The following is a 26,439-nucleotide window of genomic DNA, read 5'->3' as shown; positions in this document are numbered from 1 at the left end:
TACAGCCCTAAGGACAAGAACTTTTTGACAAAAAGTGTAGCAGTTGATGACATGGTCATGGTGGCAGCTGCTACTACACAGGAGCTTTCTGAGACCACCTCCGCTATCCATCCTCCAAATACAGATTCCAGGACCATGGATAGGTATGAGAAGCACATCATTTGTCAGTGACCTTTGCCTTGCAGTCAGTGAAATTATCTTCCCCACTTCACTAGATTGCAGAGGGACCTGCTAAAGGACCTATCAGACTCCCTCTACGGAGCTGTAGCTGCTACAGTAGCAGTGCTCAGTTCACCATCTTAAATTCAGTCGTGAAATCATCCATGAGGCTTATATCGTATGCAGCAGATGGTACAAGTAGGGCAGCAGGTTCAGGCAACTCTCTCAGGAGGCAGGCCTGGATGAGTTCATAGGTTCATAGGTTCATACTAGGCTATCTGCCCGAGGGCATTTACAAGCCTAGCCCATCGTTTTGTGGCTTAGGCCACCCCTTTAGTATGGGGAACTATACCCATTATTTTTCTGTGCCTCTGTCGAGCAGTGACACTGAGGTAATCCCTGGGGTATATATAGGTTCATAGGTTCATACTAGGCTATCTGCCCGAGGGCACTTGCAATTTCGCTGAGCCCTTCAAGTCTTCTTTCATCAACGCCCCTTTTGATGGCTTATCTCTTTTTGGGCCCAAAGAAAAAAAGAAAAGCCCACCAGGTGTGAGTAAGAAGGTAAGACCTTATCTGCCATTGGAGTATGTTTTTCCACACTTACTAGACCCTTTCCCGAAGGTCCAAAGAGGTGGTGGGAAGATGTGGTTCAGAAAATCTCAAAGGTCTTTCCAAGACATACAGGGTGAAAGTTCCCATGCAGGCAGAAGGTGAAACATTAATGAAAGATGCCATCCTCACAGCAGGGGAAGCCTGCAAAATCAGGGCTCCCAGAGAATTGTTCTTTGGTAGACCGTTTCAGTGCTTCTGGAGTGCCCGATTGCTTGCCTCTGGAGGCAGTCTGGGATCGGTTGTCTCTGCACCACGAAACCTGGCAAATTAACAAATGACAAATGGGTGCAGGACATAATATCCAGAAGATATATCATTCCCTTCTCCTTCCCCCTTCCATAAACAAGTTGGTTCCAGACGTTCCACCCAGTCACAAGGAACGAGCAACATTAGAAATCCAAAAGTTGCTAAGAAAAATCCCAGCAGACCAGAGAGGATCCGGAACTTGCTCAAGATTCTTTTTAGTTCCAAAGAAAACGGGACTGGAGACCCATTTTGGACCTCAGCAATCTAAACAAGTCTGTAAACAAGGCCAAGTTCCAGATGGTGACACTGCAATCGATACTTCATTCCTGGAAAAAGACAATTGGGCATGCTGTATAGACCTTCAGGATGCATACTACCACATTCTAATGGAAAGGCGATCCAGAAGGTTCTTGCACTTCCGGCTAGGAGCCAGTCACTTCCAGTTTCAAGCTCTGCCCTTTGGTCTCACTACAGCCCCCAGAGTGTTCAGCAAGTGTGTGGCAGTAGTGGCGGCTCACCTGAGATGCAGAGGATTCCACTTGTTTCCATATCTGGACGACTGTCTCATAACCGCCTCGACCAGGCATCTACTGCTTCAAGCCAGGGACTGTACCTTTCAGTTATGTTCCTCCCTAGATATTGCGGTGAACTACAAACAAATCTGCTCTAGAGTCTTGTCAAAGCTTAATCTTCATATGAGCAGATATAAACACAGCTACACTAGTAGCAAGACTCCTGCAAGACAGAGTAGACTGCCTCTGCCATTATGTAAGACTGTTAATCAAGAAGACATGAGCCTCTGCAAAACTAGTTCTTCAGATACTGGGGAAAAATGGCTGCGTCAATCTTACTCATTCCCCTAGCTCATCTTTATACTAGAATACTTCAGTGGTTACTTTACGCGCAATGGTAAAGCTTGGAACTTCCAGTGTCACACACAGTTATGATAACCAACATTTGCAAAAGGGATCTCCAGTGGTGGATTTACTCTTCCAGTATCTCAAGGCCATCGATTTATGCCCCCTCAACCGTACGTTAAAGTGACCATGGACACTTCCCAGATAGGATGGGTGGGCATTATCTAGGGAAGACAGTTAAGGCATCTGGCAGAAATACGAGGTTCACTTGCACATAAACATTCTAGAGATGAGGGTGGTGCTTTTAGCGTTGCAAGCATTTCAAAACACTCTCCCTCTGGGAACGATAGCAGTCCAGTTGGACAACATGTCTGTAGTTGGGTATGTAAACAGAGAGGAACTAGATCTTACTCCCTTTGGCTCTGAGGGTTTTGCATTGGGCAATGGCTTCCAACTGCTTTCTGATAGCACCTCACATCCTGGGGAAATCCAGCGTGATTGCAGACAAATTGAGCAAGGCAATACTATGGCCACACGAGTGGTCCCTCAATCAAAAAGTTGTAGAAGAGATCTTTCAGAAATGGGGCCAGCCTTGCTGCAGCAACTGTTTTGCCCTGATCCTTCCCATGGGTGAGTCGCCAAGGGATGCACTTGTTCACGTTTGGCCTCCGGGACTTCTTTATGCCTTTCCTCCTATCCCCCTAATTCCCAAGTTTTTCCAGAAAGCAAGTTTGTTGGAGACAACAATAATCTTGATTGCCCCTGTTGGCTTAATCAGATTTGGTTCCCCTTTCTTCATCCTTATCTTCGGGACGAACCATGGATTCTAGGTCCTGCTCAGGACCTTCTGACTCACCTGTCACTGATGGTTCACCCCAACTTGGACGGTCTCAAACTAACAGCTTGGCTGCTCCATTTCCCCTGATCTCCAGGTTTCATCTGCTTTCTTCTTCATTCAAACATATTTTGCTATCTTTCCATAAAATGTTTACGTGAAAACTGTACAGGAGCAAATGGAAAAGATTGTTAACATGGGCCAACAATAATCAGTTAGATCCCTTTACTGCGCCCATACAGTCTATTCTAGAATTATTGGCAGAACTTTTCGGTGAAGTAACTTCTGCAGCTACTATTAAAGTCCAGTTGGCAGTAATTTCCAGTTTTCATATAGAAGAAAAATGGTTGTGAGATCATGTCACACAGTCTTTCTAAAGCCTTTTTGAAAGGTACTAATATAAGGCCACCATTTCCCCCTGGGATCTTAATTTCATTTTGTCTAACATCAGCTGTCTCCTCTTTTGAACCATCAGCGACATGTGAGTAAATCGACTTATACTAATGGAAAAAGGTCCTGTCGCCCGGACTTTTTCCATTAGTATAAGTCTCTTTTAAAACACTGTCTTGCTATGTTAAAAGAGTTTAACATAGCGACACAGGTTTAAAAAAAGCAACGGAGATCTCCGTTGCTTTTTTTAAAGCTGTCTCGCTATGTTAAACTCCTTTAACATAGCGACACAGTGTGTAAAAAGCAACGGAGATCTTGCTTTCTCCGTTGCTTTTTAAACCTTGCTATGTTAAATGGGTTTAACATAGCGAGACAGCTTTAAAATAAGCAACGGAGATCTCCGTTGCTTATTTTAAATGTCTGCTATGTTAAACCCATTTAACATAGCGAGACAGGTTTAAAAAAAAAGCAACGGAGAAAGCAAGATCTCGATTGCTTTTTACTGTTTCGCTATGTTAAATGGGTTTAACATAGTGAGACAGCTTTAAAATAAGCAACGGACATCTCCGTTGCTTATTTTAAAGCTGTCTCGCTATGTTAAACCCATTTAACATAGCGAAACAGTAAAAAGCAATGGAGATCTTGCTTTCTCCGTTGCATTTGGCCACAGCTCTGATGTACTGCGTAGGCATGCGCAGTACATCAGAACTGCCGTGGATACCAGACAGCTGCGGAAGGGCAGCAAAGAGGCATTATACAATGCCATTATTTAAGAAAAGTAATTATTTCTTTTCTTAAATAATGTCATAGTATAATAGCAATAACCCACGCCTGGGTGTGTGTAATGTGGGATTTACCCATGTTTGTCTTTGTTTGGTCCCTCGGGACCAAACCACGCCAACCGTGGGTAAATCCCGCATTACCCACACCCCCAGGCATGGGTTATTGCTATATTACTTCAGCAGAAGAGTTTCTGAATTGCAAGCCTTATCTTCCAAACTGCCATACCTAATTTTTCATAAGGACATAGTTTCTTTACGCACAAACCCCTCTTTTCTACAAAAGGTTGTATCAGAAAGTAATCTCAACCAATCTATAGAGTTGCCAGTTTTCTTCCCTAACTTCCAAAATAAAGGAGAATATTTACTGCATCTCTCAGATGTTCAGAGACAGTTACATTTCTACTTACATAAGATGTCTGAGACTAGAAAATCAGATCAGCTGTTCATTTCTTATTCTGATATTAAAAAAGTCACAAAAGTTACTTTATCTAAATAGCATACACTAAGTATATCTTACATTTATAATTCAAAGAATAGACCCTTTCCAGATACTGTTAAAGGTCATTCCACAAGGTCTATAGCCACGGCTGCAGCTTTTCAAGCTAGATTACCATTGGATAATATTTGTGCTGCAGCAGTTTGGGCAAAACCTCATACTTTTATTACTCATTACAAAGTGGATTTGGCCTCTACGAGTAGAGCCTCTTTCAGTTCTGTTGTACTGACGAATATTCTCCCATGAGCCACCCAAGAGTCAGGTTGCTTGGGATGTGGTCCCATTAGTGAGAATAAAGATGAGATTGACAACATCACATAAAGAAGTTATGCACTTACCATAATGTTCCATGTGTGTTGTCCATCATGTCCTTTAGTCTCAATAATGCTTGCAGAATTGTGCCTGCAGCAGAAAAGTAATGCTTTTGTTACTTAGTCATCACAAAGCAATACTATGTGCTTTTTTTGGTGCAGTAATAAAGCACTGCTATGGAGGACTGTTCTTTAGGACATTTTATCCTGATTCTGCATCCTTGCGTCTCTGTTTTCCATCTCCTTTTTGTCATTTTTGATTGCATTGTACTGCTTAGCATCCTATGTAATTGTTAGCTCACTGATAGAGGGCCACTTGATTAAAGGTGCAGTAGATATGCTTTTACTCGTCATGACAGTTAATCTTCTAAAGCGTCTTTGTATTTTGTGCTTGTTTTCATTCCTCCTCTTTCTTTTGGCTTAGGGCTTTAGTGACTTTGACCTTTCAGAAGAAGCTGTGTGTGTGTGTGTGTGTGTATATATATATATATATATATATATATATATATATATATATATCACTTACCTTCCTTGTTAAAGTAAGTTTGTTTTTGCAAGTGGTAGCCGTCATAGAGTGTTGGTCAGGAAAGAGAAGCACATCTTTTAATCCAGGTGTTTTGTCATAAGTGCAGGCCATAATGGTCTCCCCTTCCATTTGTGTTGCTTGAGAATTTTTAAAAGATGTCTACAATAAGGCACAGGAAGAATGTATCCAAGCTTAAACTCACTTTGGATGGCTCTCTAAGTACAATTGATGTCGTACTATTATTTATGTTGTGTGTGAATGTGACAACATATTCTGTAGTTCTTTAGCAAACTTTGAATGGAGTCGGTGTTTTACTTTGCAGAAAATTAGAAACAACACAGTATGTGATGTAGACTGTTTAATCTTAAATGCATTTTAACATTAAGATGGATAAATTGTGCGAAGTAGAGCCTACTTAAATGTCTAGAAGTAGTCCATTGATTCAAACAGATAATGTGATAAATTAACATGTATATAAAATGCTAAGAAAGCGCATCAGTGATTATAAGAAGCTCAGCATATTTTGTGTGTGTTCTTTATTGTGTTAGATATTGGGGCAGCTTCTAAAACAATTCCTGGGCCCACGCTGTCACAGAGCACAGCTGTGGAAGAGACCGTCATGCCTGGTCCAACACTGAATGTCACAGCATATGTACCAAATACTGAATCAAGTCAGATTGTTGATCCAAGGTAATTGGAAAGAAATATTGCTTGTAACAAACAGTACATGTTTGCCATTGTGATGAGAATGTGCAATCAAAGCAGTGTATTTTTGTAATTTTAGTTTAATGATTTTAAGGAACTCTTTTTAAAAAAAAAAAAAAAAAAAAAAACATTTTGTATATCCCCACTAGCATTGTCATTGTCAGTTTTAAATGTTATATAGGCATTTTTGTAGCATATTGGATAATGTGAATCCGTTGAAATTCCAACTATCTAATCAAAGGTCATGTAAGTACATCTTTACATGCTTCATGATTTTTCTCTAGGTGTCAGGCTACATTTTAAAACAATTCCTTACGTTTGTGGCTCATCTTTGCTGCTCTTAAGAAACTGACAACAGTGTTTGACTGTTACTGAATTTTATTCTGTTAAGATCTCTTTATTTTAAAGTAATGTAGTGTTTAAATGACATAGTAGATGGCTTCCTGTTGTAAGTTTTTGACTCCTTATTGCAAGTCCTGCAGCATTGAAAATTGCAGTGTGTTTTTCGGGAAAAATATGTACTGACTTCAAAATTGCTATATCTCAGAGCTGCTTCATATAAGAAATGCAGTGGGGTGGTTACAGACCCACATGGGGGGGTACAGGGGTGTTTGTACTCCCTGCAAAATAAAGCTTTTAATGTATAGCAGTGAATGTTGCCATTTGTTGTTTTTAATTGCTATTGTCATTAATTTGCCAGACTTGTAGTAAGAAGTCTGAAACATCTAGCAGGTTACCACAGCAAATACATAATGCTCTGCTTCATTGTCTAAATGTTCAGATTAAAGGCTGAGAATAAAAATATACCATGGGAGATGCTAATAGGTTCATAGGTTCATACTAGACTGTCAGCCCTAGGGCCTGTTCAAGTCTAGCCATAACAATTCTCTGGCTATTTCTTCCCACAGTATTTACTTTTAACTTTTTTTAGGTTTGCACAATACATTTTGCACTGTGTGTTTTTAGATTTATGGTACCACCAAAAGATCTGTTTTTAATTTTATTGTGTAGGCTATGCACACTGAGCAACCACAGAGCTGTTTTATAATTAGAAAAGTTGTATAGGCATCGCAGAGGATCCTAACTTGTCTACAGTGAAATACTGAGCCAGTTTGAGAGTTTCCTTAGAGTACACCAGTGGACTTCATTTTTAGTTTTGTAGATCTTTTGCCAGTATACATTGTCTAGTCATTTAAATCCTAGTCTGACTTTGAAGATGCTGTTCTGTATGTAACAGTTGTGATTTCTACTACTTCCTTCACAGTCTCCTTGAAATCTGTAAGCTCTTCCCTAGAGAGTGTGTGTACCTCTCTCTTGCATATCTTGAAGACATCCGATCCCAGGTTAAAAGGGTATGCTCAGCCCACAAGGACCCTTTTTTTCTGCAACTCACAAATTTAGTTCTTACTCCTAATATACATTATTGGAAGTTTCCCACATTCAATGTCTAATAAGTGTAAGTTTTGGAGTTGAAAGATCACTACTCTGGGAACGCTGGCACTGGGCACCGTATTGAAATGTCAGCACTAGAAATACCAAGTGCTGACAAGCCAAAAATAAATAAATAGAACTGCAGGACTAGAGCAAATCTAGAACATCATTTTTCTCCTTTAAACTTAATTTTACATGGAAGTCAGTCCCCCTTGCACCCCCTGATGTGGTGGGGCAAGCCTCCCACACACCCTGAACTTATATACATTTACTCTGAAATTTCCATACCTCAGAGAAAAGAGAATATTCTGGAAAAATAGCTGTCTCGGACTTAGTAAATATTGTCTGTTTTCAGCCATTCAATCTCTGTTTCGGGACTCGCTGTAGTGGGTCCCGACATTTCATATGGTTACTTTGACTTTGCCTGGGAGAGGACTGTATTATTAAAGTGCTTTTAAATGTCTTTGCTTCAGCCTAGTCCCTCTAAATCAAAAATATGGGAAACCTGTAGGCCTCCCATACCTCTTGAAAGATAAAAGCCTTGAAGATGTCCATAGTGTAGATTAACAAGGTGTCCTATCTTATGTTCTTTCACCTGAGTCAGTCTAGAGGGACATGTTAAGGAATTTGGAGGCCAGGGATTGGTCAGTCTCCTTCAGACTCTGTCCCTTTGATAGTCCTTGTCTCCTTGTGCTATGTACTTTTCAGCTAATGATATCAAACTTGCACACATCATTTGGTGATGATGCCAGGTAGTGTAGAAGTTCCCTACAACTAGTGTGTGTGTGTGTGTGTGTGTGTGTGTGTGTGTGTGTGTGTTGTAAAAGCATATGATCTGCTCCAGTGCAGGCCATTTGAATAAACTTGGACATGAGATTTTCTTCCTCCTTTCCCTGAATCAAGGAAGTCTCTCTGATTGGAGTACATGAAGCTTCTATAGTGCATCCTTCACCAAGTAAGAGTGAAAGATGCTCACAACAGTGGACATGTGTGCTGTTTGATATTTGGTGTGAACTTTCCTTGTGGGGTACAAGACTATCCTTTTAGGGGGTATTATTGAACAAGGACCTGTGCAGTAATTTCAGAACCAGGTGTCAATTTCATCGTCATACTTTGCCTGCGGTTTATTCATCATCTCTTACATTGAGTAAGCACACTTAATACTCTGCTAGAGCAAGAGGCGTGTGTTTCATTTTCTGTGTTTCTGTCTACTGTAGTTTCTCCCTGAAAATGGGTTTCTGAAGATGCAAGGTGCTTGTTTATGAGACTGACAAGGGTAGTGATATCTCCCTTCCCTATAGTTGTTGTTTTATGGACCACCCCTATAGTTGTTGTTTTATGGACCACTCTTTAGGGAAATGCTCATGTGTATGTTGATTTCTTCTTTCTTTCCTAAAAAGAATTAACCATTAGTTGAAGATGAAAGATAAAGCTCCCTGGACCATACTCAACTTATCTACTTGTCTGAAGGATATATATGCTGCCTGTATGCATCTGGAGTTTGCTCCCTGAGTTTACCAGGAAGGCTGATACAGTCTACATGCCACTAGTGAAGTGTCTTGACGTTCTGGCTAAGTATCACATGACAGATTCCTTTGTGATCCCTGTGAGCCAGCATACATCCCAGTAATCACAGCAGTTTTCCATTTTACTGCAAAGTCCTGTTTAACATGAGCAAAGAAGTATGCTTGTATGCCACTTTGGAATTCAAATCCTTTAATTGACTGCCTCATCTTTCACATTTCCAGCCCTTTCTTGTGGGTGAGGCTTCAGAAAAAAAATGAGCAGTGTTCTTGAATGCTTTATAACAGGGAGCCTGTAGAAAATACCCTAATGAAGCCATTCTTTGTTTCTTTCATATGCACCCTGCTGTAACTTTGACTGTGATGATGTAGTGGCAGTGCACGAAATATTATGTCTCAAACCCTTGAACTTTAAGAATGAGCTTAGGCAGACCATCCTAGATGGCCCTTTCTTAGGTCTGACTTTGTTTGGCCAGCCTAACCAAGACCTGGTTGAAGACCTGCAACAGAGGAAAGAGGAAACAGGCACATTAACTGCAGTGGAAGGGGGGGTGTCTGTTCTTTTAAAATTATCCCTTTTTTTTTTTTTTTTTATCCGAGTTCCAGTCAGTTTTGCTTCTCTGCTTTATAAGAACTGACCAACCTTCCCTCTTCTGTTAGTTTGTCCCAGCTTGGAGAACTATGGCAAATAACCGGTGAGCTCTGTTTCTGGAGTCTTCTGCTGTGCATTACTGTTGAGAATCATACCTTTGCACTTCCCTTGTTTTCTGCTGAGCACACTATTCAGATCTCTAGCCTAATATTTAACAAAATGGAACATAAATACATAAAGTAAATAAATAAATAAGATTTCTTCATGGATAAATTACAGTTTTTGATGTCTTGAAAGGCTAAAACTTTCCTGTTGTGGCCATGAGGACATGGGCTAGAATCAACGTCATTAATGTGTGGGGAGTTGTCAAGCTTTTTGGGCCATGTGATGACCTAGTTGTTATCCCTTTAAGATGAATTTCAGAGGTTTCTGAAGTGTATAAATCAAATGCATCTGTAATGCTAGTCACATTGTTATGGATGTGATTGCTCTTCTGTGGGGGAAAATAATTTTTTCCCAGAATTTCATCTTAAATTAACATTTTGAATCTCCAGCCAAGCTAAGAAGTATATTTCAAATACCTTCTTATACATGGCACTATTTTTTGCCAGGGATATTTGCAACATCTGTAATGATGTAAATTTAGTGCTCATTGCTGAATCATGTAAGACATATTGCTAGTATTTGGCTGCCAAAGAACTGGGAAGCAGTTTGAAGAAAGTAAACTGGTGGTTGAAGCAGTGGTGTAATTAATAATGTATTTTCTTTCTAAGTTCTTCTTATAAAACCCCAAACTAAAAGTGCCCCAGGAAAAAAAAAATACTGCAACACTACTGTGGTGGAAATGTTTACAGACGTGCCTCTTTGGAATATTATCTAGCATGTCATTATACATAATCTGATACTGATTATTCACATTATGAAAACCACATGGACATGTCAGGTGCCAATACATTGTAGATGTGGCACTTGTAAAAGACCATGTAGGTCCTTTAATGTGCCAGCACACAGGCCACAGGCAGTAGTTATTCAAAACTCTTAGACTGTGGAGGACATAGGTTAGGAAACTGATGTGGAATTGCAGAAAGGAACCACTTCAGCCACACTGCCAGTTTCTGTGCTTAGTATTTTCACATCTCACCAAAAGGCATGATGCACACAATGTTAGGTGATATGACTTGGCAACCAGGCAGTGCTCTTAGAGTTCGCTGACAACTCTGGCGTTAATGTTGAGCTGCAAGATTCTGTATTACCATTAAAATATTTCCAGATATTTTTTCTATGATCTGAGTGATAGTCAAAATCTGATATCAGTAATATGTCCTGAAATGAACAGATGCTGAGTTCTAAGAACATCTCTCTCCTTCAGAATCATATGCAATCCTGGGCACATTCCTTTAAAATGAGATGCTTTAGAAACCACAGCTTTTAGAGTAGTAGTCCATTAATCCAGTGTTGCCATTACATCATCATCTCTTGAGCAGAGATCTTTTTGCATTTACTGAAATTCTTCTGATCCAAGAGCAATGAATTTTTCACAGTTGTCCTCCAGTCATGAGCTTACCAGTCAACCTCTAGATTAAAAAAAAGTAATAAATATCCTTTCTATATTTTTTCATGTTGTTTTCACCAGCCAAACAGTTGTTGAGTCACATATGTACAAAGGCAGGCTTAAGTTCAAATGCTATATCGCATTAAAAAGTTTTCAGTTTTCTTTAGAGAGCTATGAGCTATGTGGAAATCTAGCTGAAACCAGCACTGAAGGACATGTAGAATTTAATTATGTATGCAAGGAAGTCTACATCAAAGGACATAGCAGAGCAAGATGGATTTTAGGTTTTCCTGGAGCCAGCAGTCAGATCAGTGAAGTTCAATGTGAGCAGCCCCTGGGTGTGGCCAACACTGGTGGCGATCCATTTGTTGGTTTCTTTGCCTGGAATGTGTTGCAACACTTGTGGGTATGGATATAACTCAAAATGTGCCATCTATCACCAAAGTCTATAGACAGAGTTCTGTGGAATAGTAAACTTCTTTAGGGAAGGTATGCTACCACAGTTCTGATAGGCAAGTGTAAGTGTTAGCAACATTATCTCATATGTAGCTGTGGACTGCCAAAAACTACAAGCTACAATATGGAGTGCCAGGCCTTAAAACAAAAAGGTGTATATGCTTACCATTATACACATTGGCAAACAATAGCAGTAAGAAGCTGAAATCAAATGCTGTTATCTATTGCAGCATCAAAATGGGTGGTGTAGAGCTGACCAGATGCTCAGAAATGGTATGTTCAAAAGACAAAGATGCAGTACAAAAATCCATTTTCCATCTACTTAGACATAGCAGAGTTCATTTCTGATCTATGGAATGAAAGGTGTTACATACAGTAACTGTCAGTACATAGTAAAGCCAATTCAGCAAATTTGAGAAAGGTGCCATGGAAAGGGCACCTCTCATCTATCTAGTGCTGATGCACATATTCATCTTACAGGAAGACACTTCCCAGCCAGGTTAGCAACAACTCTCAAGAAAAATCAATAAATAAATAAAAACAAGACTTCTGTGATGACAGCTGAGTAACAGTTTGATTAGAGCTCTCCCAGTGCAAAAACTGAGAAATTGCTTAAAAAAAAAAAAAAAAAATAGTAGTAGAGGTTCTACATTTGGGTGACATTTGATTTCTTGCTAGTAATTACACTGCCCGGGTGCTAGCAAGAAAACAAAAATTGGAAAAAGTAAGAGAAATTGACCAAAAGAAAAAAAAAACAGCTCTGGCTTTGAGGTGCCTCACAATCTGTTCAGCAAAATCAGTTCAGGTTACAGATTTTGTGTACAACATGGCTATTTATAACATTTATATTATATTTATGTTATATTTATAACATTGTAATTTGGAGGAACTATACGACAAAAACACTTCAATGCAGATTTTTAAAAGTAAGTGGGTCACTGGAGGGAATATATAAAGTCAACTAATGAAAGGCTGGGAAAATAAGCTTTAAATAGCCACTCAGATGACCCAATACATTTTAGAGATCAGAGACTGAAATGAAAGAAAGATTGGCTGAACATGAGGCTTTTCAGGAAGAACTGTTTAAAATAATCATTAAAAAGTAGAGCACACTAAGAACATCTGAGATTTTTTGCTATACCAGAGAAACTGGAAGGATAGACCGTTAGTTTTGTGAAAGTATAAATAAGTAACTGGACTGATGTTACTGATTAGTTTAATGAGAGAGTCCATTGTGTGTATGCTCCATATTTGGCCATCAGAAATAGCTGAGACCCCATACTAGTAAAGATGCAATCATAGCAGCAGGAAGAGCTGCTTCTGACAAAAGTTTCCATACGGAAAAGTATAAAAAAAATTGGGGATACCAGAATGCTTGTGGGAAATGAGTATTCTTTATACACTGGCAAAAGAGAAGCAAGTATATCCCAGATGGCAGGGTTGTCAGGAGGCAGGTGTGAGATTCAAGTTGTTGCATCCAGCTATCTTCAGAATATTTTTCTTAAGAGGATCAGAGACATTTTTGAATGCAGAACAGGTTATGGAGGAAATACAAAAGTTTAGTCAACAGACAGCAAGCCGAAAGTGACTTTGCTTCACAGTCATCTCTCTGTAAGGTAGCCCATAGAGACTTCGCCATTGAAACCTTTTTTGTTATTCCAAAGGAAGATGCTAGGGCTACAGGAAAAAAAAGCCCAGGAGCTGACCAGAATGATTAGTGTTACCTTGAACATGAGTCACAGATTGTTGTTGAGAGATAGAGATGATGAGGCAGAAGACCAGCAACAAAGTGAATTTAGTGAATAAGTAGTAAAGCATCAGCTCTGCTAGATAACATTTTGCAAGTAGAAGTGGGTTAAAGAGAGAGGAAGTTTCTGACTGTGTTAAACTGGTGGGAAAGCTCTAAAGCATCAGCCCCACTTTGCCATTAATGTTTAGAAGGATGCTGAATGAACTAAAAAAGTGACGGTAAGTAAAATCACTTTTGTTCTTGCTAATACTAATACTTGTATGCAAATTATCTAATGCAAACTGCATGATTTTTTTACAGTGTGTTTGACGTAGTCTGTATAATATAGAACTAAACTATTTTAAATGTAAGATGTGAGTTTTATTGGGAACTGTTGCATATGCTAGTGATAAGAAAGAAGAAAAGTACTGTTTCCAAGTTGAAATACATTTGGGCTTTACACTGTAACAGTATAAGAAAGGTTGCAAATAAGCAAGTTAAGTTGCTGTAATGTTGTGATCTTTTGCTGCTGGGAGATGTTTCATGTGTATGGATCATAGTATATGTACAAAATTAAAATGTAATAATTTCATTAGTGTTTACTTCCAGAGGTGGATGTCTAGAAAAAATGTTTTATTTAAACCATGGACTCGTTTTTTTTTTTATTATTTTCTTGAAGTGGTTTAATGTTTATAGACAGTTTTTACTTAAAAAACATTGATGAGCTAGGGAAGGTTATGAAAACCTGACAATTGTTCTTTCATGTATTTTCAAAGAAACAAACTGATTTTTTTCCCACTAGCACCTGTGTTTGGATGAAGATAGTCAAGTTTGCAGGTGCACATATTTAACTGAGGGGTCTAAACAGTATGTTCTGAATCACCTCTTCTGCAGGTCTGTCAGATACTCTGTAATTAACTTTCAAAGGGGCACTGATGTGCTATGTAACGAAAATAATAAGTAAAATAAGTAGATATTAAAACTGCTGTAAGCAATGTTAAGTACAAATAATTAAAAACAAGAAGAAATTAACTGAGTTTTTCCAGTAGCACTTGTTTTTAGATGAAAACAGTCTACATTGAGAAGTTTGCAAAGTATGATCTGAATGATATTTTCTGTTGAACTGCAAGAAGTAATGCAATTTCATTTTGAATGACTATTAGCAAGTGGTTCAGGAAAATAAACTAAAAAATTAAGTTTGAAACTGTGGGAAGTGAATAATTCTACAAACTGTTGCCTCTCCAGCAGCCTCAGTACTTTAATGCAATAAATATAATAACACACATTTTTTTAGGTTAGTTATACCTTTTTAAGGTTAACATTTAAAGTTTACTGAATGCATGCAATCAATTTGTTTTGCATATAAAGATAAGATCACTAGTAGTGCGAGTATGTGGGCGCACATGTTCTAACATGCACATTAGCATGGTTAACTTTGACTTTAGAACAGTTAATACCTGTGGATGCAGCCTTCAATTTCTAGCAGCTGCTTCTGTTTGGAAGGGCAGTTTTCATTGTTTTGGAAAGAAGTGCTTACAGTTTTGTGTATTTGCTGTGACTTAAAATGAGATGGGGTTGAAAACGTGTTTAGCTTTTTTTCTTGCATATTCTTATTGAATCAAAAAGTTTGGGAAATTGGGCTTCCAAGTTGGCTGCACTCTCTACAAGTGTGAAAACAGAAACTGCGAAAAAGGAATGTCATTGAATTTTTTATGTAGGTAAAATTCAGTTACTACCTAGTTAATGCGCTGCCTGGATGCCAATTAGGGTTGCCAGCTGTACAGAATGTTTCCGTATTGTCCGAAAATACAGGCCGTTGTCCAGTGTCTGGATTTCACAGTGTAAATCCAGAATTCTTTATTGCCCGACCTTCGCGTCTCATAACTGACTGGAGGCGAGCGCTGAAGCTGATTGGTTAATCTCAGTTTGCAAGTGAAATCTGAGATAACCAGTTAGCACAGATTCAGCACCACACCAGAATTAAAAGCAGAGCTAGCCGAATGACTGAAATCCTGCACCTAACCTCACGAGAGTGAGGTGTGTGTATATAACACAGTTGATTCCACATGCCCCACCATTTCATAAAGAGCAACAGTCTTCAGTCACTGAAGTGAAAAGTGGTGATTAATTTAGTTATCTTATAGGCGGGAAGTCTGTGTTGTGTCTGTGCACTGCTGATGAGCCTGTGGGCGTGGGATACTAATGCATATTGTATAATACAGGCAGGACTTCACTAGCTACGCAGTGGAAAAAAAATGTGTACAGACTTGAATACTTGCCCAAATCTGTGAGTACAGTATCATACCTCTTAACTGTACAGATTTTTGACTCATATTTTTGGTTAGTTTTTTATAAAATTGTAGTTTTCTGGCAAATTAATGACAAATCATTAAAGATTAAAGTTCGGGAATAATGACAGATGTTCGAGTTTCAGTCCGATTTCATACCCTTCAGAAAATCAATGCTAATGCAAAATGTTATTCTATCATCTTTCTAAGTTTGGAAGAGCAATATTTAAAAAAAGTCCCTATTTTTGGGTCTTTGTTCCACTTCTATTTATGGCTTTGTCCAGATTTCCTGCTCTGAGGTTGAAAGGTATGGTACAGTTGCATAATTTAAAGATGATGCCCTGCTCTGTTGGAACCTACAACCTCTTTAAATTGCCCATACTGAAATGAAAATGCCATTTCCAATGTTTTATTTGGATTAAAGCATTAATGATTCAGTATATTTTCCTTTTTTAATTTCGGTGAAATAGGGTCATTTTATTATCCAGCTTTGAAGGTATTGTAGTATCAGGCAACCTAGTATCACTTGCTCCATGATTAGGATTGACCGTGAGCTGTGCATAATGTGCATTTAACCAGCTATCCGACATTGTTGAGGATTCCAGTCTTTAAAAATGTTAAAGACTGAAATGTTATGTAATCAGTGCTCAGGTAAATATTCCTTGTTAGGATAACAGATAGTGTGTGTGTGTGTGTGTGTGTGTGTGTGTGTGTGTGTGTGTGTGTGTGTTTAATGGTGTTGAGTCATGACCTACGTATGGACCATTATCTGAACCAGTCACAGAGCTTTCATGGAATTAATATGGAAGCAGATTGCCAGACCTTTCTCTTAGCCAGCCTTGATCAGCAAATCTGCTCTGTTTTTTAATCAAGGTGGCTAATGTCACAGATGAATATGTTGCCTCTGCACCAAAGGCTGATGACAGATCTAGTACAGATAGGTTATTGTCTTCAGGCTAGCAATTTATTCCTCGATCACAGGGTGGCATTATCTGGGTCACTGATTAGCATGATAGTAACTTAAAAAAACAGTGGTAATTCTTTTTCCATAGGTAAGCTATGATAAGAGTTAATTGCAGATTTTAGAGTCTGGCTGCTTGACAAATGCTGTGATGATTTATGATGTCCAGTATTCACCTAGAAGTCACTAATAACTTGTCAGGTTTTTGACTAATATCAGATATAGCTAGGCTGCTGTATTGTTCATTCACTAGCTGAGACCTTTAAGCACTGCAACTGTGACAGCAAGTTTGCATTTTTAAAGGGTATGAAACTCTGGGGAGCCACGTCACGATCAGTTTTTTGGCTTTGCAGTTAACAACAATTTCAGATTTATGACCGACAGCCAGGTGTCATCATTTAAAACAGAAGCACTGAATGTGTACAATCAAGCTATAGCTTACCTGGATAAGTGATATGACTTTGAAACAAGTCTGCTGAAGAAAATGCACATTCTAAGCCTTGACGAGCCTTGCTGTTTTTATGACATTTTGGAGATAGTCTGTGGTGTGACTGTTGATGGAGTTGAATTGTATGCCAAGTATCTGTGCTTGAAACAAGACATCCCAAAGCTGAAGGCAAATCACTCTGAAGTTGACAAATGATGGGTTGAATTCCTTAGTGGCTGTGATGCACCTAACTTGAAACAAATCATTGAATTTGTTTTTCCTATTCTTACTAACAATGTCCATGTTGATCGTATATTTTCAACAATGAAAAACTTGTGGACATATGAGAGAAACTGCATGAGGCCTGAGCTTGTAAAAGCTGAACTGTGTGTAAAAGTCAACTTTGATTTATTGTGTTCTCAGCTTTTTCACAATGTATCCAAAGACTTTTTTGCTGAGACATCCAAAAAAGTGATCAGAAATGTTCATTTAAAGAAGAAAAAGGATTAGAGCATTAGACAAAAGTCATGGCAATCACAGTTTATGGTACGTATTTGTTTGAAGTGTTAGGATGGGTGGTAGGACCTGAGATGTCTTTAAAACTGGATGGCTGTAGAACCTCGCAGGAGACTTCTGGATGCAAGAGATTTGATGGCCTTCCAGCAGCAGGACTCTACTAACTGAAGCCAGAGTGAGCCCGTCAAATCAGTGAGTGCAGCTGGTGTAACCAGTGCTGTGGATGTGTAGCATGTCATTTAACACTTGCTGCACTAGACAGTTGTACAAAGCACCCAGGCTGATGCCATTGTGCCATGTTTACTTCAAGCAGTCACATCTTTTACATTTTTACTTATCGAATTATCAGTATGATTTACTGAAAGCTGATTAAGATGTATGTATGTTCTAGCTGCAGACCACTAAAGGAAGTATGTCAGTGAGTGTGTTTAGACTGTGTCTGATCCTGCATGTAAACATAGGAACTTTTCTATAGTTTAGACATATTGACTAGAAAATTCAGCCAGCAAGGGCAGTGCTAGGGTTAAGGGCTATTGATTTAAATTTGGTTATCCATTTCTCTGAAGGAAATGATTTAAGTGTTTTCAAATTTTTGTGTAAGAGACGCTAAAACAAGTGTCCTGAGTTTGTTTTCCTCTGTTTTAATAAGGTTGAAGTTGAATTGCAATCAACTGGTGTGCCTACTGCCCTTCCTGAAGGCGGTGTTAAATTTGCTATAATATGCACGCAACAAAAATATGGTTAGGTCCTTCTGTTACACCCTGAAACAATGCCCCTGCTTTGTCTGTACATTGTAAAGTATGAAATGCATTTCAGCCTGTTTCAGAAGACCTCTGGAACACATCATTGTAAATAAACTATGCTATGTACATCATTTGGAGTAGCTTCTGACCAATGTTTCTGATAATCTGTCCACCACACTGTTACATTGTGTATTTCTCTTGCTGGGTCCAATATCCATGGTGCACCCAACTCTTCAGTGCCTGGCTTTGTGACCTCAGACAGACCTCAAGTCCTTTGTCTTTTGTTTGCTGTTCCTATACCATGCAAAAGGCCTTTTGCATCTTTCATCACAGGCTAAAACATTAGAATGAAATTATAAATATTTTAAACAGTAGTTTTTCCTTTGTGTAATTTCTGCTGACCTTTAACTATGCCATGTCCTGTAAAATAAACCTCTTCCAGCAACTTGCAATGAGTAAAGAGAGCGGGAGAGGAAAAAAGAAAAGAAAAGCAATATTATTGTGAGCTTTCATGTCATTCTGCCATTCTCCTTCACAACTAGTTGTATGTATGTTGTTTATGTAATTCATACGTGGAGAGTCATTGAAACCGGAGTCAAATTCTGTATGTGTGCGTACTTGGCCAATAAATGTGATTCTGATAGCTAATCCACAACCCTTGGTGACTCCATTCTTCTTGATGTCAACCACATAAGTGAAGAAGCTGCAATTATAACTATGCTTGAGTTAAGTCTTCCCATTGCAGAAACCAGGAAACTCAGGTTTTTCATTTTGGCACCAAATACAAAAGTATAGCTTGAGTCCTAAGGCCTCAGAAAAAAAAATGTCTGTGCAATCTTAAATCAGCTGTGTTCATCATTGTATTATAATATGTGTTATAATAAAAGACTAAAAGAATGTGATTAAGGGTGTTTAGTACTATTGAAATACAAAGACCAAAGTGGTGATTTTTTGAAAATATGGAGTGCAGGCCAGGCAATATGTTGTTGGGTAGACTTTAATACTTGAGTACAACCTTGTAGTCAGTAGCAATTGAATATAATTTCATACTAATTATATGTGCATATGTGTATTCGTGTGTGTGTGTAACAGAGAATTCTAGGTCAACTCCTTAGACTTGTAAAGTATCAAGATAATTATTCTCTTTGGCTAGGATATGTTTCTCTCCTGTCGTGTGTGAAAGTGTACATTTCAGTGAAATAAAAAAAAAAACTGGCTTTGAGTCTTTAACACCTAGACCTTCACATAATTTGGTTGAAGTCACCTAATGTCAGCTCAGCATCTTTTTTTTTCAGATATATGGTAGTGTCAGTTTCTTTTTCAGCATCAGTGAATTGACCAAAATGATTTACTTTCATTGTTATTTTTCAACATATTTCTTTTAAATTTTGCTGTCTCCTGACATACTCAGCCAGTTTTGAAGCTCCTTCTGTTTTGTCCACACCCTATGTTTTCAAGTGATTCTTTTCAAATGCATTTATTGGTTATTTTCTCAATTACCTTTGTTTAGTCTGTACATCTTCCTGAAGATTATCCGCAAATATTTACGCATATCCTACAGCAATTTGATTCAAGCATCAAGTTCCTGACAGGTGGCAGCAGACAGTACATTTTACAAATGCATGTATTACGTTACTCTATTTCTCAGTGTGTTACGCAGAATAAAGCATTAAGTACTTTTAGCTAGTCATCTAAACACAAAGATCATAGTGCATCCAGTAATGGTAAAAAGTAGGGCTGCTAAATGCCTCCTTTTCAAATGCCCATAGTGGGACTTTTTTTGTAGAAACATGAGCTTTTGCAGGAAAAAGCATACCCATGGGTATGTTTTGTGCCATTGGCTTGGTAAGTGCAAAAGCTTATAGTTTACAGCCAGAAAAAAACTAAAATGTAAGTTGCAGTTAACAGAATCAATGCCAGAGACAGGCTAATGGTTCCAAACATTACTAAGCAAAATTTTGCATTTCAGGTACCAAAACTACATACATTTTTGCTTTTATGACATACATAGAATTTCTGACATGAAAAGTTGGCAATCCTAATGCCAGCAAAGAAGAAATTTGGAAAACCTGAAAGAAATTCAACCAGAAAAGTTTGCCTGAGAAGAATCCTGCAGCAGTACAGCAAAAAAAAAAAGGGGGGGGGGGTTTATAAACTGGAGACAGTAGAGAGTCTGTGTAAAATGACTATTCACGGTACACCAAGCAAAAAAGAAACGCATTTATTCCAGCAATCATGTAATGTCAATCAGCAGGTGTGAGATTTAAGCTGTTTTAGTCAGCTGCCTTCAGAGTACTTTTTCATGGAGGATCAAATACATTTTTGATGCAAAACAGGATAAGGAGGAAATAAAAATGTTTATCCAACATAAAGTGAGCTAGCAAGCAGAAGGGGGCTCCCTTTCTCATTCTTCTAAAAATAAAACACATAGGGAGACTTTGTCAGTGAAACCTTTTACATTGTTCCTAAAGAAAATACTTGAGACAGAAAAATAACACAGGACTTTACTAGAAAGAATCAAGAGTACCTTGCACTTGAACTGAAGTCTAGTGTTGGGAGATGGAAATGATCAGGAAACAGACCACCACCACTGAAATTAGTGAATACATGTTAGATTATAAAACAGTCAGATTTGTGAAATATTGCTTTACAAATAAAAGTGACAAAGAAAAGACTAGATTTTTGCTGATGTTGTTAAACTTATTGATAGACTGTAAAACATATACCCCAGATTTTGTCTTTATTGTTTAGAAGGACGCTAAAGGGAAAACAGTAACTATACATAAAGACTTTTGTTCTTAGTTTGTTTAAAACATTTCATGATATAAACTACATGTTCTGTTGTAAAGGAGTTTTGTATAGTGTGCTGTCAGGGGTAGTTTAAATGTGGGAGGAGTCTTTTTCAGTGACTGTTGTGTGTGTTAAGATGTTAAACTAAACAAGTACACTTTTTATTTGTAAGAAATATATGTTTTACAGTATAAAGATAAGAAAAGTTGAATAGAAACAAGTGTAAGTTAATATATTGCTGTGATATTGGGCTGCTAGGTGAGGGTGGGATGTAAAAGAGTACTGATTATATTGAAGAACTGAGATGATAATTTCCCTTGCTTTTACAAGGGTGGATCTTTATTTTAATGTCTTTAACTTAAGCTATAAACAAGTTATCTGTAGGCACATAGGCTTGAAAAATAAGACGATGAAAATAAACAATGAAAGTTATTAAAAGTGGTAAGCTTCTTGCATTTGCAAAGATATTAGCTTGTTTTTTTTTCCATTAGCAAATGTTCCTAGTATGAGTCAGAAAGTTTGCAGCTGAAGGCAGTTAACCAGGGGAATTCTATACATTCTGTTCTGAGTGAAATTTATGAAGATTCCTTCATGCATCTGTAAGTTGTTAGTTTTTACATATGGAGACAAGCAGTCTGCCTGTACAAGCAATTAATCTTGAGAGTTCTGAGCATTGTTTGTTAAGGGAAGTGCAAAGTTTAAATGTACAATGACAAGCAGTTCAGTGAAAATAAAATTTTAAATTATGGGAGGTATTTAATAGAACTGTACACAATTTTGTTTTATTTAGAGGTAGCCAGTGCATTTTTTTTCTTGGAGCAAAAAGTTTAATGTTTTCTGAAAGCATACACACTGGGTTTCATATCTGGGAGCAGAATAGAGGTAAGGAAAAGACAGTTATCAATCCATGTAAGTAGGAACACAATCTGTAACATGCACTTTAGCATGGGTAACCTTAATTTTGGATTAGGTTATGCCTGTGGGTGCAGCTGTATATTCTGGACAATTGTTCCTGTCTGGAAGATTAAATTTACTTGTTAAAAAAATGTGCATACTTGTGTGTGTTCATCCTAAGCTAGTAGGGGGATGAGGAGGAGTTTAAAAATATATACAAGTATCTACAATGTATGTACTGTACCTGTGTACTATATATGAATTCTTCCTATGTTCCAAATTTCAGCTGTACACCACAAATCTATTAATTACCTTTATTTTTAAATTAATATTTTTTGTTTGTTCTCTCCACTGTAACTGTTGATGTGCTGCATACCACTGTAAAAACATGTCTTTTGTAATTTGTGTGTATACTGATCATGTCTAAATAAATATATTTGTAATTTTTCTATGTGGAGCTTTTCTCCCTAGGCCTCTGCTGAAAAAGGGCCTTTTCGGTTCAGTCAGACAACCCCGGTTAACAATTGCAAAATAAAATAAATAAATAAAATAAAATAAATTTAGTTTTTTGTTTGAGGGTTTTCATTAAAGCAAAAAGTCTTGAGAAATATGACATAGTTTCAGATGAAGATGAGACGAAACAACTGTATAAAAGATCAACATGCCAAACGTTAGTGTACACATGTAAGACAAAAATTTGAAATACACATTCCAAAAACTCATGTATAATAAGTTGGCAAAAAAGCTTTTTGTCATAATGGCTACTCTGTCCTTAGTGTCCTGGAATGTAAATGGCCATACAGGTGTAGACAAAAAGGAAAGAGTATTGAATTATATTAAGAAATGCAGAGTTTAAAAAGCAATGCTGAAGGAGACATTTGCAAAGAAATGAGCACATGAATTTGACATGAGGATTTCAGGATGGATATTCATCAGAATATCAAGGATAAAGGAAAGGGAGAATAATATTACTGATTGCTTTGGGGGGGAATTGGGTAATAATGGTAGGTTTGTGTAGTAAGGGGCTATTGGTAAGGAAGGAGGATTATGTTGATGTGTATGTATAGTCCACCAAAAATTGCTGTTATGGAGCTTAATAAAATTTCAGGTGAAATAATCAGCTTTCAACAGGGTATATTACTTATAGGTAGAGACTGGATCTTGCCTTGCAATAATGAGGATTTATCAGGGGACCTACAAGGGAAAATACATAACAAAAAAAGGTAGATTTCTTAAAAAAATGTTTGAACAGATTTGGTATGGAAGTCATGAATTCTGTAGCAGGAATTAACAGAATTTACGTTGTTATTCCCCAAGTTGCAAACACTGGGCTACACTACATCGAAATTATATTTTGCATGATATGTGCATTTAATCAAAAGCTTTGACACATACAGCTAATAACTATTTCAGACCACGCACCAACAAAACCTGAGATAAAAAAGCAGGATAATGAAGGAAAAATTGGAGACTGGCACTTTCCTGCCCACCTGTTAAAAAGAGGAATTTAAAGAATGGATAGTGGGAATCTGAAAATTATTAAAGAAGGTAGAAATTTCTTTAGAAGGAATAGCTAGGGAGTGCGATAAAATGAAAATGGAATTTAGAATAATGTAGAAATATGAGAGAAAGAGAAAGATGTGGTTAAGAATCAGTAGGAATTGTGTAGAGGACGTATTGTAGAAAGGGGGGAATCTTAGAACATGAAGAGCAGCAACTGCAGAGTGCTAAAGAGAAAATAAGGGAGTGTCGTAATGCTGTTAAGCAACAGTTTTTATAAGGTGTTCCCAAAATTGATAGATATGGATCAGTATGGTTTATGCTGGGGAGGCAAACATTTGACAACATTAATAGGACAGTGATGATCCAGGGGAAGCAGAATGGAAGAAAATATCACGTGTGAAGTTGTTCAATCTCGCCGTTCATTCTTCACTGATGGGTTCGAGCCGATCCTCAGCTCTGATATGACCGACTAGCAAGCTCAAAGTTTTCCAGTAGCTCGAGACCCAACCCCTTATCCCACAATGCACTGCTGGAATTACCTCAGATCTAGTTTGCCATGGCACGGATCTCTTGGCTTCCAGCGTTGTTCAAGACTATTGTGGGAATTTTCAACTTTCAGCAATTTTTTTATTGCATTTTTATATCTTTCTACTATTATATTTACATAGTATTACCTAGTTTAGCAGATTTTTCTGTTTTTCCCCTTTTCCCAGTAAATCTCTAGTGCTTGCCTTCGGCCTTTTCTTACAGCTTGTTAGATTAGAGTTGCCCTTTTTGGGCTTTTTGATATTGGATTATTATTGTTACTAGTTGCCTTTTTGAGCTGTTTGTGCTGTCTTTTTGCATTGCTGTTTGTATTGAATTAGATTACTCATTTCTAAGTCAAACTATTTTTATATAGTTAAATAGTGTTGTTTTTTGATCTTGTGAATTTTTTTTCAGGAAGTTAATTGCTGTGTCTGAAGAAAGGGAAAAGCATCCTAAGTCTAGATTCAAAAAGTGCCCAGACTGCTGACAAAAGATGTCCGTTACGGATGCCCATGTGCAGTGTATGTACTGTTTGGGTGAGGTGCACCTGCAGGAGTCATGTAGTATCTGCCACTCTTTCTACTCGAGTTGCAGAAAGGAAGAGGAAGTTAGTTGACGGGTATTATTAAACACCCTTTCTCAGAGGCATTGTCTAACCAGGATGGGGCCAGCAAATCGTCCAAATCTTCCTCAGAATCCAGGACAAAAAAAGGAAAAAAGTTGGAAAGTGTGACTTCGGCTCCACTGGCTTCAGAGCCGACAGTCCATTCTTTTCGGACCCGTGACACTGCTTTGGAACCGGTTGCCGAAAAACCTCCCTCTCTACTTCTCCAATCGGCTCCATCTATTCAGTCCTCCAGGTCTTTGGTCAGCCTGTCCGATCTGGATGTGGACCGGCTGGTTCAGAAGCTCTTAAAGGCACCAGGCCTAGCTAAATTGCTGTCGGCTCAGACCCAACCATCAGAGATGAAGACCATTACTCTTGAATTGTCTGCTCCTCCTCCAAGCCATACTGGACCTTTGGAGCCGGAGGAAGTCAATCTGATGATTGTGGATCCCTTGGAGCCAACACCTGTTCCAGTGTCGTCTGCTCGGACGTCCTCTGTGCCCACCGGGGACTCTAGGAGCCGACGCTCTCTGGTTGGGTCCGGGGAGGATAGTTGCACGGACTTGTTGGTGCCGACTCTTCCTCTCGGGGCTTTGGCTCGGGTGAACTCGGCTCCGACCTTTGGCTCAGAGCCCACAGCTTCAGAGCGGGAGGGGATCACGGCTCCTCCTGATCAATCGACTCCTTCTCATCTGAGCCGTGGTGCATTTGAAGCCATGAGGCAAGTGTTGTCTTTTAAGACTTCCTCATCTCCAGGTCTGGCCTCTTCCTTCCCTAAAGTGCCTGTTTCAGTTTCTGTTTCCTCCGGTCATCCCAAGTGTAGAGACCCAGAGCCTCAGGTAGCCCCAGAGGGTGCTCTCTGCTCTTCTGAGACCTCTCCAGAGGCTCCCCCTGAAGAAGTTCCCAGGAAGAGATTATGCAAGAGGAGGCATTTGGACTCCCCACAGGAGTCTCTAACATCAGACACAGACTTGGATGAATCAGAAGGGTCCCCTAGATCCCCCTCTGAGGACATCCCCTGTGCGGAGATTCTTGAAATTCTTAGGCAGAGGGGTGATTGGCAGTCCAAGAGCCCTACTGAGGACGAGTCAGTTATCCTGAAGGCGTTCGGGTCTCAACCTTCCACCTCTTGGGTGTCTCCACCCTATGATGATCTTATGTATCTGGTCTCTCGTAGGGCGTGGGAGTTGCCAGAATCTATGGAACCTGTCCCTAGTAGGCCTAATAAATATATTTCTGCCCCCGTAGATAAGTCCTTTTTGACCAAGGGAGTCCCTGTTGATGCCATGGTGGTGGCAGCGGCGGCAGCCACCAAAAAGGAAATGTCTGAGATTTCCTCATTTATCCATCCTTCTAACAGAGAATCCAGGATCATGGATAGATATGGGAAATGCATGTTTATTTCAGCGACTTTCTCACTCCGATCACTGAACTACTTGACCCATTTTACCAGACTGCAGAGAGATCTCCTTAAGGAGTTGGGAGATGCTCTTCAGGGTGCTGTAACTACGAGTGTATCTGACAAAGTCTACCCAGCTTGCCACCCTTAATTCAGTAGTTAACTCGTCCATGGGTCTCATATCTTACGCAGCTGATGGTTCAAGTAGAGCTGCAGGTACAGGAATTGCTCTTTGTAGGCATACCTGGATGCGACTCTGTTCCTTCGCAGAACCCTTCAAGTCTTCCTTTACGAATACCCTGTTTGACGGCTCATCCTTGTTTGGGCCAAAGGTGAAGGAGACTTTGACCAGGTGTGAACAAGAAGGAAAGACTTGTCTGCCGTCGGAGTCCATTTTTCCACCCCCACTCGACCCTTTCATAAACGTCAGAGGGGAGGAAAGATGTGGTTCCGGAAAGCCTAAGGAGCTTTTCAAGACACACGTGGAGCAACCCCCTCCAGAGGCAGAGGATGGGGTTACAATGGAAGATGCCATCCTCACGGCAGAGGGGGTCTGCAACATCAGGGTGACAGAGATC

The 26,439-nt window shown here is 38.9% G+C and overlaps 1 protein-coding gene across 1 annotated transcript in view; it reads left to right on the top strand.

The window, feature by feature from the left end:
* The window catches only part of NBN (nibrin), a 1,386,396-nt gene that overhangs the window by 743,398 nt on the left and 616,559 nt on the right, over positions 1 to 26,439 (top strand). Inside the window, exon 9 of the mRNA XM_044065389.1 lies at positions 5,766 to 5,907. Within this exon, the coding sequence (XP_043921324.1) occupies positions 5,766 to 5,907 (142 nt within the window). The remainder of the gene's footprint in view (positions 1 to 5,765; positions 5,908 to 26,439) is intronic.

The sequence above is a fragment of the Protopterus annectens genome, chromosome 3.part0, assembly GCF_019279795.1.
Source record: "Protopterus annectens isolate FY-2018-M chromosome 3.part0, PAN1.0, whole genome shotgun sequence".
Classification (NCBI taxonomy): Eukaryota; Metazoa; Chordata; order Ceratodontiformes; family Protopteridae; genus Protopterus; species Protopterus annectens.
Note: the sequence above shows the minus strand (reverse complement) of the source record. Positions and strands in the feature narration are given on the sequence as shown.